General features: G+C 51.0%; 1 protein-coding gene across 2 annotated transcripts in view; it reads left to right on the plus strand.

Annotated features, from left to right (window-relative positions):
* The window catches only part of ASTN2 (astrotactin 2), a 231119-nt gene that overhangs the window by 111798 nt on the left and 101229 nt on the right, over window positions 1–18092 (plus strand). For both annotated transcript variants that reach the window (XM_015878748.3, XM_015878749.3), the window contains exons 11-13: window positions 970–1120; window positions 9505–9671; window positions 10631–10819. In XM_015878748.3, coding sequence (XP_015734234.2) covers window positions 970–1120; window positions 9505–9671; window positions 10631–10819 — 507 coding nt within the window. The remainder of the gene's footprint in view (window positions 1–969; window positions 1121–9504; window positions 9672–10630; window positions 10820–18092) is intronic.

The raw sequence follows: 18092 nt of genomic DNA on the forward strand, positions 1-18092 counted from the left end.
GCATGCGTGAGCGTGACGGCGTGTGTGCAGAGCCCCTCCTCCATCAGGAGCCTGGTGCCGATCCTCAAGGACTGCTGAATATTCTTCCTCTGCTGTTTTCTTGCCAGCTTTTTGCATTTAAACCCCAAATCCAGAGAGAGACAGTGGGCACTGAGTCATTGCATGGGTTTCAGGTGCTGCTGGGGGATGCTGCAGGGGAAGCTCAGAGCGCTGTGCGGCTGCCAGCGCTGCCTCGTGGGTGCCTTAAGGCCACAAGGGTCAGTTTATTTGCAGCCTTCTGTATATAATGGTGTCTTAAACACCCTGCGGAGGTCAAATCTGTCTCCATCGCTGCCTTGTCCTGTGACCTTGGTTGGGTAAATGCTTTGTTTCCCGTGCGTCTGTGCTGCCAGTGAGAGGGTGACCGGATCTGGAGCCCACGGTGCGTTGCAGCAATCTGTTAACATATACAATGTGCTTTGAAGATGAAAAATACCTTGGAGATGCTCAAAGCTCTCAACAAGCATCTGCATTCCCTTTGCCGGAACCCAGCAGAAAGAAAGTGCCGGAGTGCTTTGTCACAGACAAAATCTGCTGTGTGCGCAGCGCGGAGAGGCAGGGCTGGGAGCTCCTCAGGTCTTTAAGCGGTCACTGAATTTGTTGGTGTTTGTGCTTTGTGTTTTTACTGTTGGTTAATATGGAGTTGGATTCACACCAGCGATGCTAATAAGGCCTCTTTGTTTGCATGGAAATGGTGTAGGCGCTTTGCATACTCGGAGCAGGTTGGTTTTGGTCAAAGATGTCAAAGTTACACAGCAAATTATGTACATACAGCAAGACCATAAACTCCTCATTGTCTTAGCAAACTTCCTCTGAGCAGGTTTCCATCACAACACCATGATTTCACCCCTGTGGATGAGGTACAGCAGTGCCACACCGTGTGCTGCCTCTCCCTGCCCCCCCCCTCTAATGGTGCCTTTTCTCTCCAAGGGAAGAAGCGATGCTGTCCACCTACTTTGAAACCATCAATGATTTGCTGTCATCTTTCGGGCCGGTCCGGGACTGCTCCCGTAACAACGGCGGCTGCACTCGCAACTTCAAGTGCGTTTCAGATCGCCAGGTGGATTCAACAGGCTGCGTGGTATGTACAGCTGGGGTGGGCTGGGGGCACTGCAGAAATGCCCAGAGGGATGGATGTGTGCGGTGCTCACTGCCCCATCCCCTCTTGGTAGAGAATCCTAGCTGGGAAGTTTGCCTTAGGGACTTTGGGGGAGTCGGGGATTGGGTGTGGAAAAGCCAAAGGGATGAGGCGGAATTTGTGCCTGGTGGGGACGTATCCATGGGGCTGCCCACTGTGCCTATAGCAGAAGGGACATCACCTGCTGTCCCAGCCCTGGCTCTGCAAGCACAGCCTGTCCCCCCGCCAAGGCAGGAGTTAAGTGTCTCTTTATTTATTGAAGATGTTTATACACGGCAGCAGCCTGGAAAGGTCAGACTGGAGTGGTGCCGTCTCCAGGGCGGCATTTTCATTATCCCCTTCTCCAATTGCTTGTTAAGGCCATTTAGCACGACAGCCTGATGTGTCACCGGCAGCACCCGGCCCCGCAGCACCCGCTGTCTCCTCCTTCCTATTCCTCTCCCTTTTCTGCTTTCTTTTCTCATCCTTGTTTTCCTTTGTTCTGCTCCTTACCAGGGAGGGGCTCCATTTCTGGCATATCTTTTCCTTTTATTCCCCTCTCTCTTTATTTTTTCCACCATCATTTTGCTCTACAAACTAATGTGCCTTGCAGACACTGTCAGAAACAATCGGGGCTCTGATTGCCCCGTGCCTCTGGGAAGAGACGCCTCTTTTTAAAAGTCAGGATATATTAAGATAGAAATTGTCAATAAATTACAGGCCCAGCGCTCACCACAGAGCAGCAGGAATTGAAAACAGCGTCACTCAGGGAAAATAGACCCCCTGGCTTTTTGTAATGGCTCAGTAAGGCTGGTTTTAAAGGGAAAGAAACACATCCAGCAGGAAGGATCGGAAATCACCCCAAGGTCCATCTTGCTCCCTGGGAATTGCAGCACTGAGAGGAAACATGGCCATTTCCTAGGGGAAAAAGGAGCGCAAAGCAGTGGTTCCTCCATCCGTGCTCCCCGTGGGCTGTATTCATGGCACAAGATGAGGTTACAGGTGATGGGAGCTGGGTTGGTAACCCAGCTGCACTCTACTGTCCCTTCAGCCCCAGTCACTTGATGACAGCATCTCTCCAAGGCTGTGGGCCTGAGTTGGCTCCCCAGCGCCGGGAGGGATGGGCTCATTTGCTGTACATTTGCAGGAATGTCAGTTAGTTTTAAAGCTGAACTGCCGTGAACTCAATTTGCCAATTTGGTGAGTGCTGTGGGCAATATCGGGATGTAATTTAATTAAACTATCCCCTTTTTATAGAGTTCAGGGAGCGCTCGCCCGCTAATTTTAGCACTAGGTTTTCTTCAGCTTTACTCTGGACACTGTTTCTCAAATCATGACATGTTGTTAATCTTTACCAGTCAACAGTTTATTAATTTGCCGAGGACCACAGAAGTATATAATCAGTGGTTCATCAATCAAGGCTAAATCCAACGAATGTTCCAGGCAGGTACCGAGCATAAAATATACATGTGGGCTTGTAAGCAATTAATGCACAGCAGAGCTGGAGCCCAGCAGCTCGACCAGGGAACAGCGCAAATCTCAAAGATTTCTTACTCCTTTTATTTATAATCATCATCTGTTACTAGTTCCTTCATGCCCTTAGCACAGCTTCCAGTAATTCTGCAAGGATGGAGGATGCATTTATCTTGGGGCTTTTAGCAGCGCGCTCCTTGCCATTACCCAATTGCTTGGCCTTCAGAGGACATGGGTAAGTGTCAGGGCAGCTCCCTGCAGCTGTTGGTTGTGGCTCTTTGGGTTTCTGAGTGAGACCTGAGCACGTTGTTCCATTAAAGCCCCAGTGCACAGGTTTGAGGTTCTGAGCCCATTTCCCACGGGGCAAACCACCTTTCTCATGTTTTTTTTTTTCTGTTATTTTTCCTTGTACCCAGTAGGTGGCATTCGTGTATAATGGTTTTCTGCAGTTCTTTACTTATCGGAGGCTTTTTATTGCACGGTTAATTATACGAAGCATGGGTTGCCACTTTGTTATGACCTTTGTTTGGAACTGCTATCTGGTGCATTGCTTCTGAGCCCTACCTTGCAAAATAACAGAGCAACCCCCAAACTCTGTGTCTGTTTCCATCCCACCTGTCCTTGCTGTACCCAGAGCTGCTGTCAGCCAGGTGAAGCCACAATCACTTCCCTGGAAAACAAAACCCCAGTGAGCATCTCTAGACCCAGCAGGTCTTAAGTGTGGCTGTGCAAGCTTCCAGGATCACAGCAAACCAGGAGGAACAAGACAGGTTATTTATTGCTGATAGAGGAATGTGCATTGCTGAGCCCTCCTTCCAGCATGTGTGTAGCTGCTCAGCCAGGAGGGAAAGGATGCAGGAGGACGGAAAGGGCTTGACCTTTGCATGTTGCTCATTTATAATTTAAGTTGAGAAGCTGTGAATTGGACCTGAGGGAATGAAGGGAACACCTGTAATGTGGCTAAAACTCAGGTTTCCCCACCTGTCGCTTGGCTGGGATTTGCTCACAGCTGCCGATGCTCCCATCGCTCATCTCTGTCACCCTGGCAAGGTGACCATGTTGGTGTGCATGGTTCCTGCACCACAGCTCATCAAGCATCATTTTGGGCTGAAGTCCTGCTAGCAGAAAGGTGTTTCTAATACAAGCAATTTGGCTACAAGCACAGTATAAACTGCTCTTCTTCATGATGGTTATGGGGTCAACCCATCAGCTACAAGAACATTTGGCTCCGTGTTGTGCAGAAGGGAGATGGTTTCTTAATTGCATTGTGGCCCACACTGTGACACCTGTGCTGTGCCTCTCCTGGCCTTTTCAGACACAGAAAGAAGAGAATTTGGCATGGTCCTCACAGGCGTATAAACCTGAGCTCAGCCTGTCTGGAGCTAATCCTCCCCTTTTGCTCCTTTCTATGTCAAAATGAAGGGCAGCTCCTCAGCCGCTGTGAAGCACTGCAGAAAAACGGTTTAATTTAAGAGGGTAACCAATTGACAGAGAAGTGGGATTAGAAGTGAGAGAAAACCAGGGGCCTCTCTGGTCTCCTACCAGCCCAAGTCATCCTGGGGCTTCCTGGGACCAAGGAGAGGATGGGAGCACTTGGAAATGAAGTGAGTGGGGCTGAGAACTGATGTTTATTGGAGACGTTGGGTGTTGGGAGCTCCAGCCCCAAAAATCTGTGCAGAAATGCCCCACAAATGCCAGTTCCAGACTGTGTGGGTCCAAAACGTCTCCATCCTATGCAGGAGGGCGAAATGTTTCATTTCAACATTATCATCTAGAGTTTTATGTCATATGTTATATCATCCCAGCGTTCAACCTGAAATAAAAACAAAACTAAGCAGTGGAAACCAAAACATTTCAACCCTGTCAAAATTAAATGCTTTCCTAATTTCCCAGTGAATTTTGAGATGTAATTGATGGAATCCCATAAAGCACTTAAGCTCCATCAAATCTGCATTTTCTGACAGACAATTGTTCATTGAAAAATAAAAACTCATCCGTCCCTGCCTTAAGAGGCACCTAGCTAATTATGTGGAGATGCACAACACGCAGGGGAGGGAGATGAGGAGGAAACCATTCTCTTCTAATCCTGTTAAAGTTTAGCTGGCTCCTTGAAGCAGAAGATTACTACTTATGCAGATTATGGGTGGAAGCAGAAACCCCTGGTGCTATTGAGATGGAGGCACTGAGGTGAGCTGGATCTCTCCGTGCCGAAAGGAGGTGATTGAGATGATAAAATCCCATCTTCTGTGTTGGCTTTTGCAATGGCATTCCATAGAGGTCACCAGTTGGCACCTCTTCCCTCCGCACCACAGCAGACTGGGTTGCTGTGTGTTCTGGTCGTGTCACACTTGGTTTAGGTCCTTGGCTTTGTCTTGGCTCTTGGGCTTTTGTTTGGATCCTGGGTTTTGGTTTGGGTCCTTGCCTTTGGATTCAGTCCTTGATTTTGGCGTGTAGTTTGTGCCCAGCCTGTCCCCTGAGGTCAGGTGAATCTGAAGTTGAATTTTTGGTCTCCCAAAGGGTTCTGGTGGTGCCAGGCTTCCCTGTGTCATGGGCAGCAAGTGCCCCAGTGGGCAGCAGCTGATAGCGTGCTTTGAAATGTGCTGGCAGTGTGTCCTGGGGACACGCTGAGGACATGAGCTACTACTGCACATGCTTTGGAACCTGCAAAACAGATGGGTCCAATTTTCTGAAGCTAAAATAATGACTGATGATCTTGCGATGGAAAATGAAGCAGGGAGAAAAGAGTAGGAAGATAATGACTGTTATTTCAGCAAACGGTTGTAATGTTGCCCTCTGGGAAGGATGTTCCCTGCAGCGGGGCTCTGGGGGGGTCAGGACATCGCTGCCCAAAGAGGTGATGGATAGAAGGATGGCCCCGGAGAGAAAGGGGCACAAAGAGCCCCAGAGGGCCTTCAGATCCAGGGAAGTGGATGCAGTGCAAGCCAAAACTGTCTAAATATATCTATGGGCACAAAGGAATTTAATGTGTTTGTATCATTTCTGAGCTCCAACAAGCAAATAAAATACATGCCAGCGCATAGTTCAGAGCTCATTAAAACACGGGCACTTGCTGGTGCCTCAGCAGTGCCTCGGATTAATGGTTTTGTTTCCCACTGGAGAGGTTCTTCAGTGCTGAGGAAGAATGTCTCTAACGAAGGTGAGTTCATTAGTGCCGTTGGACTCTTTCACACCCAGTGCTGGAGCTCCACACTGCTCTGGGGGGTAGGAGAGAAAGCTGTGACCTCAGGATAATGGTTTGGTACACTGCCCATCTGTCTGTCCATTCAATATAGAGGATCTGTTCCATTGGTGCTCTGACTACCTGAGCATGTTGTGGATGGGTTCGGCATTGCAAATTAAATTCCCAGTGACCCCACCGCTCCCCTGGGTGCAGGACTGAGTCCTCACCTCCATGCCATGGGTACGGGGTCCCCAGCTCATATCAAGACGGGCAGAAACAGGAGCTTACATGGGAGAAGTGCCTGACAAAAAGGCTGCTAATATTGAGAAAACAGAGCAGAATAATAAAATTCGCGCTTTGCTCTCTACCAAAATACTTTATTAAATATTCTTTTTTTTTAAGTAATGGAGAAGAGGAGCGGAGCTGTGAGCAGGCAGTGCTGGGGCAGAGCGGGTTCCTCTCAGGAGGAACCACATCAGTAATGAGACAACGCGTTTTGTTTCCAGTGACCCCATTGCCTGTCTCACTGCTAATGATCTTTGTAAAAGAGAAAGAAAAGAAAGGGCCTTTGCTCACTAACACAAACAGTACAGATAGATGTTTTCCTAAGCAGCAGTCTTGTATGGATTGTGGCGGATGCTGGCTGCCTTTACCCTGGGAAGGGGCTGCCTTGTGGTGTGTCTGCCCTGACTTGGTTGAGGATGAGGGCTCTGGTTGGCAGGAGGTGGCTCCGTGGTGTTCCATGGTGAGGTCCTGTCACACAGTGAGGTCCTGCTGGGTTGACACTATGGGTCAGGGGGATCCCCTTTGGTTTGAGCCAGCAGTGCAGTGGGTTGGAGTCCCCAAAAACAGACGTTCCTGCACCTGCTGCTGCTCCATGGCACCCTGGTGACATCATTTCAAAGGGAACAAAGCACACTGCTCTGAAAAACAGGTAAAAATAGCGTGTTCTTATTCAGCATCTGTGCTCCCTGTGTATGTTTGGAGTCTGTTTTGCTGACAGCAGTGACAAAGAGCAGGACCTTGGGCTCTGCCTGGTGCAAACAAGGACAACAGGCTCATGTCCATCTGTGCCATCAGCAGAGCACGCACCTCAGCTCTGCCTTCCCAAACCCATTGGCAGGAGCTGGGCTGCAGTTTCGTGGCTGTGTGTCACATTTTGTCTGCAGGATCCGTGTTATCTGTGAGAATGCACAAGAAAACAAGAAGCTCAGCTTTCTTTCCAATCCCAAGAGCAATTTTGAGGGTGAACCATCACCACGGAGAAACCAGCGCATTCATGCATGTGTATCTACAAAGGTCTTTTCCAATCTAAATGGCTTCTTAGTGACACACATGGATCTGCAGGACACTGGAATTGCCTTGGCACAGTGATGTCTTTGTGGTTTTCCAAGGCAATGGCAAGCTGGATTCTCTCCCTATCTCCTCTTTCTGCAGCCTGGACTAAGCACCACTTGTGAGGTTCCTGTTTTTGCTGCTCATATCCCTCTGTGAAGCATGGGCTGACAGGCTGGAGTGAGATCCCTTGGTTCCAGTGTAATAATAAAATAGTTGGGAGTTGGAAGAGGCCTGAAAAAGCCATCTGGTCCAACTCCCAGCAATGAACAGGGACACAGCTAGATCAGGGTGCTCAGTGCCTGCGTCGTGAGCCATGCTGATGTAACAAGGGAATCCCTGGAGCTTGTGGGTGCTGGGATCCCTTTGTATCCCTGAAGCCAACAGAAAATCCAATTTCCATGCTGGCTTCCCCAATGGAATGGGGTGGGACGTGTCATCTCCGAGCGCACAGACAGAATTATTGGCTGAGTTACTTATTGATTTTCTAATCATTTTCAGACACAGCCCCCCATCCTGTGTCACTGCCAAGGCAGATCGCAAATTGAACTGCAGCTGAATTGATGTGGGATTGATTAAAACTCTCAGTAATTATTGGTTCTCTGCTGCCCAAGCCAGACAAATCAATGTCAGCAATAATAGATATGGTCCTTTATAAAAGCCCAGAACACACAGAGCAAGTGCTGTTTTTGTAAGGAGCACAGGGAGGCCAGGTTGGTGCACACAGTGTTTTTCTGGGTAGTTCCAACTCTCTCAGCCTATGGGCAATAGCAGAGAGGCACCCAAATGTGTTCTGGCGTTCTCTGTTCAAACAGCAGGGCATCCTGCTGAATATCCTCTGCAGGAAGTTTCCTTGTGCCAGCTGCTCTCCATCCACCTGTGCATCCCTGCTTTCTGCTGGAGTTGCTGGTATCCTGCAGGAGGAAACTCCCAGTCCTGGGGCTGGTTGCCTCTGCCCGCATTGTGCCTGCTTGATTTGCTTGCTGCCCCCATTTCCTTGTCCCCAAAGAGGAGCTCAGCTTTCTGTCCCCAGGGAGCCCCGTTAGCAGCTGCTGAATGGCCAGGATGGGGACAGATGCAGGGATGCTTTCGTTTGCACATTTTGTGCTGAGTTATTAGCATGCCATAATTAATGCATATTAGGATGCCCAATTACAAACAGTAGCCAAGCGTGATTCCTAGTGATTAAAAGCTGAACTGGGATATCCCAAGGGGTCTCCTTGAGCAGAACAGGGTGAAGGGGGGAGCTCCCTGTGTGACCCACTAACCCAGTCCCAGGAAAGGAGCCATCGCTTTGCCCTGTGGGCTGAGCAGGGTGCAGAGCTCAGCCTGCTGACTTCAGCTCCTGGCAGCTCCCACCAGCATCCCTGAGGGCACCCCAGGAGGTGCTGGGTGACACACCTGGCTCAGGAAATGGGGACATAGGGAGCTGTGGTGGAGATGTGTCCCTGCCAGTCTGCACAGCTCTCTTTGTACCCCGGGGCTGCAGATGCAGAGGAGGCTGCAGTAGATAAGTATGATGTACACGGAGTCACAACCACACTTATCTCGATGCTGCTTCCCAGGCAGCTCAGCAGCAAAAAGCACAGGTTGTTCTGAGTATCCTCTCCTCCTTCATATTTATTCTGTATATGCAGCCAGTCAGCTTCCTGCTCCCAGCTCTTTAGGAGCGGTGCGGGTGCTCAGAGGGGACAGGAGCTGCCCCCTTCTCCCCAAAGCACTTCCCCCACATCCCATGCCAGCAAATTGCTGCCATTGGCCCTTCCCATGACAGCAAACACGGGGTGCAGTATCTCCTGAACTTTTATTAATATGTACAGCGTTTTGCTCACATGGAAAATTGATTTTCTTTTTTAAGCACGAAGCAGAGCGGTTTTATAACCTTTCTTCTGCTTGACAGAGGCCATTTATAACCTGCCTTCATCACTACCTGTACAGGCTCCAGTCTAACTCATCTTCAAGAAATTCCATAATGCATTTTTAATTGCGAGCTGTTCCTCGGCAAGATTTATGTATTTTCTCAAGGACTGGCCCTTTCTGTTGTTGTTTGTGCGCCCTCACGTTTGGTGAGAAGGGATAAATAACGGGAGCGGAACAGAAGAGTGCTTTAATCTGGGTGACAATTTATTGATGGCATTTGCTGCCTGCTGGCTTTTATCTTCTGGGACAAGAAAAGCCAGCTGGGGAGCTGAAATTAAAACCCAAAGCCAGGTCTTTGCTTGTGTGAATCAGCACTATTCCTGCCCTCACTGGGGCTGCTGTCCCGTCCTCCCTGCTCCTCCATTGCAGAGCAGTTATGGCCATATCACACAGTCACAGGGATCTGGGGGTAACATCACCGTGTCCCCTCTCCCCACAGTGCCCCGAGGACCTCCGGCCCATGAAGGACGGCACCGGCTGCTACGACTACTCCAAAGGCATCGACTGCTCAGATGGCTTCAACGGCGGCTGCGAGCAGCTCTGCCTGCAGCAGACCCTCCCTCTGCCCCACGACCCCTCCTCCAGCACCATCTTCATGTTCTGCGGGTGAGTCCCCCCAACCCCTCCACGCTCCCATTTCTCATGGGGTTGCTCTTTGGAGATGGGGTGCCCAGCAGGAGGGCTCTTTGCAGAGCTCACTTTCAGCGGGAACCTGCTCTGCTTGTAGGGAAAAGCAAACACGAGTGGTGGCAGCGGGGTGAGCAGATGCACCCTGCTCGTCTGGTGACGATATGGTTGGATCTGTGACTCAGTGTGAACATACTCAAAGATCGTTCATTGCATGTTGCGGGGAGTGGGGGGGAGGGTGGAGGACTCTTTTTTTTTCCCCCCAGCTCTTGTGACTGTCTTAAAATAGAGCTTCATCCCTGATTTTGGCCGCGATCCTGTAATCCTACACAGTGTAATTTGCTCTCAGGAAAATCTCCCCGGCTGCAGGACGCTCTGAAGGCAGCGTGGTGCTTAGCAGCCTTCCCTTTGCACGGCCACAGTAGCCGCCATCCATCAGCCACAGCATCTTGCCCTGCTCGGGGCTGAGCATCCATCCCTGTGCCAACACCTGGCAGCAGCCTCTTCTCTGTCATCATGGGAGGGTTGGGGTGAAGGAGGGGGAAGAGGGTCTTGTGGGAAGGAGTTTGCCATGGGAGAGTTGGACAGAAGCATGGAGAGGAATGGGAAGGTGATGGTGACCCGTGGATGCAGCACAACTCCCCAAGGAAGTGCTGGCTGTGTCAGAAAGATGCTGTTTTGGTTGGCTTCCCCCCCACCCCCCTTTTTATTTTTTCTCTCTTCTATTATTATTGTTTAGCATCACACAGCAGCTGAGTCACCAACAGAAAGCACATTGCCTCAAGCACATGCTTGAGAGTGGGCTGGAAAGCCATATGGGCACCACCTCTGCAGGGTCAGGGAGTCTGAATGCAGGACAGGGCCACTGTCTGAGCCCACTGCAGGCTTAGGGTCTGGATAAGATCAGGGTCCCTCTGATGCAGCTCGCGGTCCTGCAGGTGCGTGGAGGAGTACAAGCTGGCCCCTGATGGCAAGTCCTGCCTCATGCTGTCTGACATCTGTGAGGGCCCCAAGTGCCTGAAGTCAGATGCCAAGTTCAACGACACTCTCTTTGGGGAGATGCTGCACGGCTACAACAACAGGAGCCAACACGTCAACCAGGGCCAGGTGTTCCAGATGACTTTCAGGTACGGCTCCACTCTGTTCCTCATCCAGGGGAAGATGAAGGTGGGCAGATGGAACCAAGGTCTGGTGGTGGAGGGGCAGCAGGTCCAACACATTGGCTGGCAGATATCTGGGGAAGAGAGCACGAGGGCAGCACACTTCCATGGTTTTCCTCTTTGTTTATCCTCCTGGTGGATGTCCTTTTGACCGAGTGCTTTGATGAACTTTTGTCTGCCTTATTGTCCCATGAGTGTTGATATATTCCATCTCCACCACATCTTGAAGTGAGTGCTGCCATGTAATCACATCTGCTGTGAAAAAGAATTGCCTTTTGCATGTTGTCATCCTTATGGGTGTGAATTCAGGGAGGAGCTGTGGCAATGGCATAACAAGAAACAGCATTGACAAGTGATGTGAGATGAGTGGCATGTACCACAGGGTGTCCTCAGGCAGCATCCTTTACTGTCCTCAGAGGACTTCAAGAATGCTGGAGATATGGCAATGAGGGACTTGGTCAGTGCCATGGTGGGGTGGGTTGGAGTTGGACTTGGTGATCTCAGAGGTCTTTTCCAGCCTTAATGGATCTGTGATCCCGGGTGTCAGGATTGCAGAGCAGGGCTGCCATGTGGTTTTCTTCACTTCTACTGAATGCAGCCACATTTTGAGTGAGTGCAAACCGAGGTGGACCCATGAACTTTATAGCACCTGTGCTGAGCAGTGTCAGAAGGGGACCCAGCTGGGAGCGCTCAGCCCATATTCAGCCCAGACCCCACTCTTGTGCAGCATCTGCAGCACACCAAGGTTTGTTTCCTTATTCAGTCACTGAGACCTCGTTGCTGCCTGTGATTTCAGCTGAGTTGTGGGTGCTCGCTGCCTCTGGCCTTGCTGCTTAGCCGGGTACTTCTTCCCCTGCTGAGTGTGAAAGTCTTCCTAGCTACGAATTCACTCTGAACTCTGCCCTTTTGCTCTGGGGATGGCAGATGAATTACGGGCTCCACCAGCAGCGAGGCGTGCAGAAAGCGGCAGCCAGCAGAGTGCTCGGAGCCAACAGAGCCGCAGCCTTTGCTGGAAGTGAGAATTGACAGCACGCGAAGGCAATTTTCCCTGCAGGCTCCTCTCTGCTTTCTCTCTCTCTCTGTCTCCTGCTGCAGATCTGTGGGTCCTTCAGAGCAGAGATCTGCAGAGTTGAAATGCTTCATCAGCTCAAAGGTTGAGTGGATGTGAGGGGTCCATAAGCTCCCCAAATCGGGGAGCTACCCAGCTTAGATGGAGTACCCCAGCCCCAGCTCGTGCAGTGACCTGTGGCTCTAGCATACAGGCTTCCTGGTCAAAAAGGGTTCTTGGAGACATCCTTGTTTCTGAGGGCACAAGTCTTGCTTCCAAGAAGGGCTCTGCACACCCGCATCCCTCCACAGCCCGGCGTGCCGGGAGGGCTCTGCTTTAGGAGCACCATTACATCATCTCCTAACAAGGGAAGAGAAGGAGGTTAATGGAGAAGAAATTATTAACTAAAAGATGTAATTTGCCTCTGATTTTCATAGATATTCAAGAACCTCTCTGAGCATTAAGACACCAGCTGTTAGAGAAGCCCTTAATTTGGTGCATTTGAAACATAGCAGGAAACTGCCTAATACCAGGGATTAAAAGCCTGTTTCTGCAAAGTAGGAGCAAGAACCTGCTATCAGAACAAGGGGCTGAGTATTTTAGAGGGATTTATAACCGCCGGGATCCTTTAGCTATGCAGATGTGACAGTCCTCTGAATGGTGTCTGCTTCCCATGTTGCTCCATCTTCAGTATCTTTAATAAATAGGATATTCTGGACCCACCCGACATGTCATTGTGGTGCTGGAAGGGAGCCTTTGTGCTGGAGGCAGCAGTGCCTCTTGCAGAGTGTCCTGAGCAACGCCTCTCATTTACAGCAGCATTTCCATCCCATCAGAGCTGGGTGGTCCCTCAGCCACCCAACAGCCTGCAGAGATCATAGAAGCACAAAATGGCTCGGGTTGGATGGGACCATACAGATCATTGTGTTCCAACCCTCCGGAGCCAGGGGAGTGCTGATGGCTGGTATTTTGTCTGTAGCGGTTGAGTTGCTCAGCAGACCTGTTGGAGAAGCAAGAGTAGAGGTTTCTGCTTGGAGGAGTTCTCCACCTCATTGCTGCTGCTGCTGTTGTTTTATTGCAGGCACTTCTATTTTTTCTGGGCACCCTTTTCTATTTTTAGCTTTCTCTTCTCTTTGGCCAAGCACTGCGTGGTGTTCTTAACTACACGGGATCAGAGCTGATCTATTCCAGTCATACCTCTGGGTTTAGCCAGGAGCTCAGCACTGGCTCCAACTCACTAAAGCTGAGATTAGAGTGATTTTCCCCCCTTTGCCTCCCAGTGGGGCAGAGCCTGAACTCCACACAGTGCCCAAATCACCGGGGGACGATTTTCCAAATGGATTGTTTGTTACTTCCTTATCTGTTTTCTGCCATCTCTTTGCCACGGGGGAATAGAGATTTTTGTTTAAGAGATGTTTGCAGTTTCAGACTGTTGCTTTTATGCCATTAATATGTAGAAAACCCAAATTACTACCCGCGGAGCAAGCTTTGCTCGCTAGCTTATTGCTGCATGGCAAATGGGATGCTGGAACCCATGCACCTCACCCTGCTCCCTGCCTGTTACAGCTTCTGCCTCTTGCCCCAGAGCATCGTCCTGCAAAGCAATGAGCAGCTCCTGTCTGCCTGTCGTGCCATAGAGGTCCCCCATTGAGCCCCCCAAAGTTTTGATGCATTGAAGTTCCTTGATGATGGGGCAGAGAAGTGGCTGAAATGGCTCCAGGGAGGAGGAAGGTGCACATTAGGTGGCTGCAGTGGGCACAGGATGGGAGGGACATGAGGGGCTGATGGGGGGTTGCAGAGGGATGGGTGCCCATGTCCATGTGCTGCCAGTCTGCTGCTGCAGCTGCAGAGCCCCACTGCTGCTGCCAGGCAGCACGCTGGGTTGCTGAACCGATGCAGGGAATTGTTGTAATATTGATGGTAGTTTGGCAAGTTCATTTTGAATCTGTCGCTCCTTCCCTTCTCCACTTCTCAGCCTTTAATAAACCAGCAGGGCATGCTGGCAGCCACACCAGGAGCTGTATTTAGAGACAATGCCAGCCCAGGGCTTGCCCAGCATCCAGTGCCCACCCGTGGGTGCTGCGAGACCAGGCAGGTGCTCAGCTACGCACAGCACCATGGCCATGCATGGACTGTGCTGGTACGGCCCTTTGGGAGCACCTTGCAGCCCCGGTGAGGCCATCCTGCTGCCCTGCAACACCACAGACATTAAGAGTATAACTAGTTAAATTAACACTATTGATTTCTTCTTCTCCTCTTTGAAAGCTCGGAGTGCAGCAGTTATAATTGCGCTGTTTATTATTCCTGTGCTGGCAAGCTGTGTGCCAGGCAGTGCCTGAGTGCCGTGTTTACCCATTACCCTTCAGGCCAGGATAACGGATAGATCTCTTTTCCAGTGGCTGCCTCCCATTTCATCCCTCTTTTTATTATTTGTTGCTGCAGTTCCATTACCTGTTCACACTCTGAAGCCTGAGACATGCTGGATGGAAGCAACGATGCCTCTCCAAGGCAGGTTAATGCCTCAGGTCCCGCTTCTATGGAGCTGAACCACACCGTGCCAGCCAGAGCGAGCAGTGGGGCTGTAGGGCTTTGGCAGCTCTGTGGGGCTGAGGTGGGATGCTGTGCTCTGCTCTGTGCCCCACTGCCCGCTCCCAGCTGCACATAGGGTGCAGTGGTCAGGACTGGACCTGCCACATCTGGTGGCATTGCTACCCCTCACCCTATTGCAGGTAGCGTAGCTGCTCTCCTGTGTCCATCCAGCCCTTTTTAGAGCCTGTAATGATAGCACATAGGCACATCTTACGTATTTCGAGTGCGTCTGCACTCAAAAGGATAAGCACCGAGATTTAGTCAAGTTCAGGATATAAATGACTAATGCAATTAGCACAGCACCCCATCAGTTAGCTTGCTATTGCATCCTGCGTGCATCAGCCCCACTCCATTTCAAAGTTTGCATCCCACAGAGCACAAGAACAGATTGTGCTGCTCGGAGCTGGTGTTTCCAGCAGTCTGCAGCCACATGCTTTAGCACGGGGTTGTTAGCATTTTTTTATTGTTGTAGCAAAACAAAAACGAGCCTTGTGCAAATGATACCCTATGGACAAGGCAGGGGGGCTGGGCGGGAGGGAGTAAATTGTTTTTAAACAATACTGATTGAGATGTCAGCAATAGGTGTGGCTTATGTACTGCTGGTTTTCAGACTCATTCTGCACCTGGTGGGGAAATGGGACTTGAGTAGTGGGGTGGATCAACTTAGGGGAGCGTGGGCATGGCTGATGCAGCTCCTGCTGTTGCATTGCCTCTCTGGGCACGTCTCTGAGCTGCTCTACTGTGTCTCACCCTATGTCAGGAGCAGCTTAACCCAGCACAGTGCCTGTTTGCTGTTTGGCCATTGCTGGTGGAGCCCATGCTGCAGCTCATGCCTGGCTGCCATCAGAGCCGCCATTCCTGAGGGGGTGCCAGGGAGCTGCTGCCATCCCGCTCCCCTCGGCCCTGCAGCACGTCTGTGTCTGCACAGATGTTTGTATTATCTGCAGCCGATGAAAATATTCATTATCTTGTTAGCTGCTGCGGCGAAGGAAGTTCAGATTTGCATTTTCACAGCTAATCATGCAGTGCGGAGCAGAGCCTGTCACCCACCAGCAGCATTAATTGGGCAGGAGCCCTCCTGCTGCCCCTGCCCATGGGGAGCATGGACAGGGCAGCTCCAAGAGAGGGGCTGGAAGAAGGCTGTGTGCTGGGCAGGTACTCAGTGCGAAGTCCTGGATGGGGAAAGAGTCAGAATGGGAGAGAAGAGGCACAAACCCACACAGGAGGGAAGAGACCTCAGTGCTGGCACTGCTGCAGCACCTGGAGTTCCCATCACACATGGTGGTGGGGAGCAGCCCTGGGAATGGCCTCCCTGACCTGTTGGCTTTCCCATTGCTGACTTTTATGACGCTAATTATAGCTGGTGTTATTGCACAGTTAATCTGTGTTCTTAAGAGATGGGGCGGAGATTGGTTTTACAATAACAACAGCTCAGATTCATAGAGTGCAGTGCGTCCCAGGGGGTCCTTGCTGGCTTTATAGCCTTACAGCATGCAGGGAGGAATCACTCCTCTCTTCCCTACTCTGACACAGGACACAGCAGCTCCTGGGTGTGGGGCAGCCTCACAACTTAGAGCTGTGATAGCTGGGGCAGGAGACACCATGGACACTGCTGCAGCTGCACCTCTACCCTTCATCAGTGCCAGCACATCACTGGAGCTTCCCCACCCAGGGTCTACATCAGCCCACTGTGGCCTTGGCACTGTGGCTCCTGGCTGTAGGCAATGCAAGGAATACCTGAGTTGAGCCAAGCTGAGCCATACCTGCTTCCTGCCAGCAGCACAGTGGACCCAGTGTCATGGGCTACATCCTGTACCCAGGGCTGCCCCACGGGGATAGGGCTCCCATGGGCACCCAGCCTGGCCCCACACATGGATCTGATCTGGCACACGGCAGGCGTTGCATGGAGGGAACACGGGTGACTGAACGGCACTGAAATGCCTTTGTCAGAGCGCCAACATATGCAATGCATGGTGATATTACAGCCCTGCCGCTGCCTGTGGCTGTTTTTTCCTCTGCTTCTAATGACTAATAGAGAGAAGACAAAACAATTTCTATTAGTTTCTCCCACGCTGCAGTGGGTTTCTTATTTTCCAAACCTCATTAGGGTTTGTAATACCGCCGTGGTAGTCAAGAGCAGTCCGAATCACCCTGGGGCGAAAGGAGAGCCGAAGAGATAGGATGTGCAGCCTGGGCTCAGCACTGATCCTGGCTCAAGTCCGGGGGCCCTTCTGATTCCTTTCCAAACACTTAACGCCTTAACTCCATCTTAAAGGTTAATGATGAAGCCTAGGAGAAAAAAATACTTAAGATCAATTGTTATAGAAATGGATGTGTGCGCTGGGCGGAGAGCTGGGGCTGCATTCACATTGGAAAGGCAAGGGCTTTTTGGAAGGCAATTGTGTGGTTCCTGGCAGGCTGTAACAGTGTGGGGCTGTGACTGTAGGGTTCTCTGACCCCAATCCTGCAGGCACTGCCTGTTATTGGGCACCTGTCTCCTTGGGAAGTCCCAGTGTGCAGTCCTGGCTCCTGTGAAGTCAGTGGGAGTTCTGTTATTTGTTGCCTCGTTACAAATAAGCCTAATGAAAGCAGCAGGCTTGGAGCTGCTTGAGCAACACTCGGGAGATGATTGCAAACAGCGCCCAAACCAAACGGTGGGAGGGGAGCTGTGAGGCATACAAACACCCGGCTCGTGGCACACTGCCTCCCCATGATGCTGCAGGATGGTTGTCTGTCCGTCTGTCTGACTGCATGACACCTTCCCACCCAGCTCATCTCAGTGAGCCACAACTGGCTGAGCTATGGAGCCAGCAAGGTCAGCCTTGAGGCTGTGAGCCACCACTGATCCCATGGAGGACAACCAGAGCAGCAGAGCATCCTCCCATCAGCCCTCTGCAAACAGGCTCCTTCCTCATCAGCCACAGCAGCTGTTGGACATCCCCAGGGCTTTCCCATTGAGTCAGGCTAGTGTGGCACCAATGGAACCTCCATGCCCTGCCACTGGGTTGCTGTGCAACAGGACAAGCAGCAAGAGCCAGGCTGCCCCTTTGCTGCTTTAATCCAGTGTCCACTTTTCCTCACCTCCTTCTCACTCAAACACTTCTTTATTCCCTACCTGAAACCTCTTGCAGGAAATCACCTCCGAGCGAAGGTTAAGCATTGGAAATTCCAAACCCAATGGGAATCATCTGTATAATTTGCAAAGTTGTGAAAAAAAAAACAAACATAGAGCTTTTTTTTTTTGCATGGAAACACTCTTGCAGCCCCAGCTCCATCATTAAGGCATAAATCCAGCTCTGTAGACCTTCGCTCTGCCTGCTCCATAGGCACAATGCGTTGCTGTGGGAACCGCAACTTTCCGAATTTGTTTCTGCTCTGCACTGTTTCAGCACGTTCCCAACAGGAGCTCCAGAGGGAAAAAGATCCACAGCCTGCTGCGAGATCTCACCCCCCAGGAGATGCGTTGTGCTGGAATAAATAAATAGCTGTGTAATGGGGAGCGAAGGGGGAGAGCGGGTGGAGGAGGGAGGGGGGGAATGATAGCAGGTGACAAACGGGTGGTGCTGGGTGTGAAGATGTGGGTGCTGGTGGTGGGGTCTCGGG

Source organism: Coturnix japonica, chromosome 21 (assembly GCF_054131305.1).
Source record: "Coturnix japonica strain WE chromosome 21, WE-NBRP24, whole genome shotgun sequence".
NCBI lineage: Eukaryota > Metazoa > Chordata > Aves > Galliformes > Phasianidae > Coturnix > Coturnix japonica.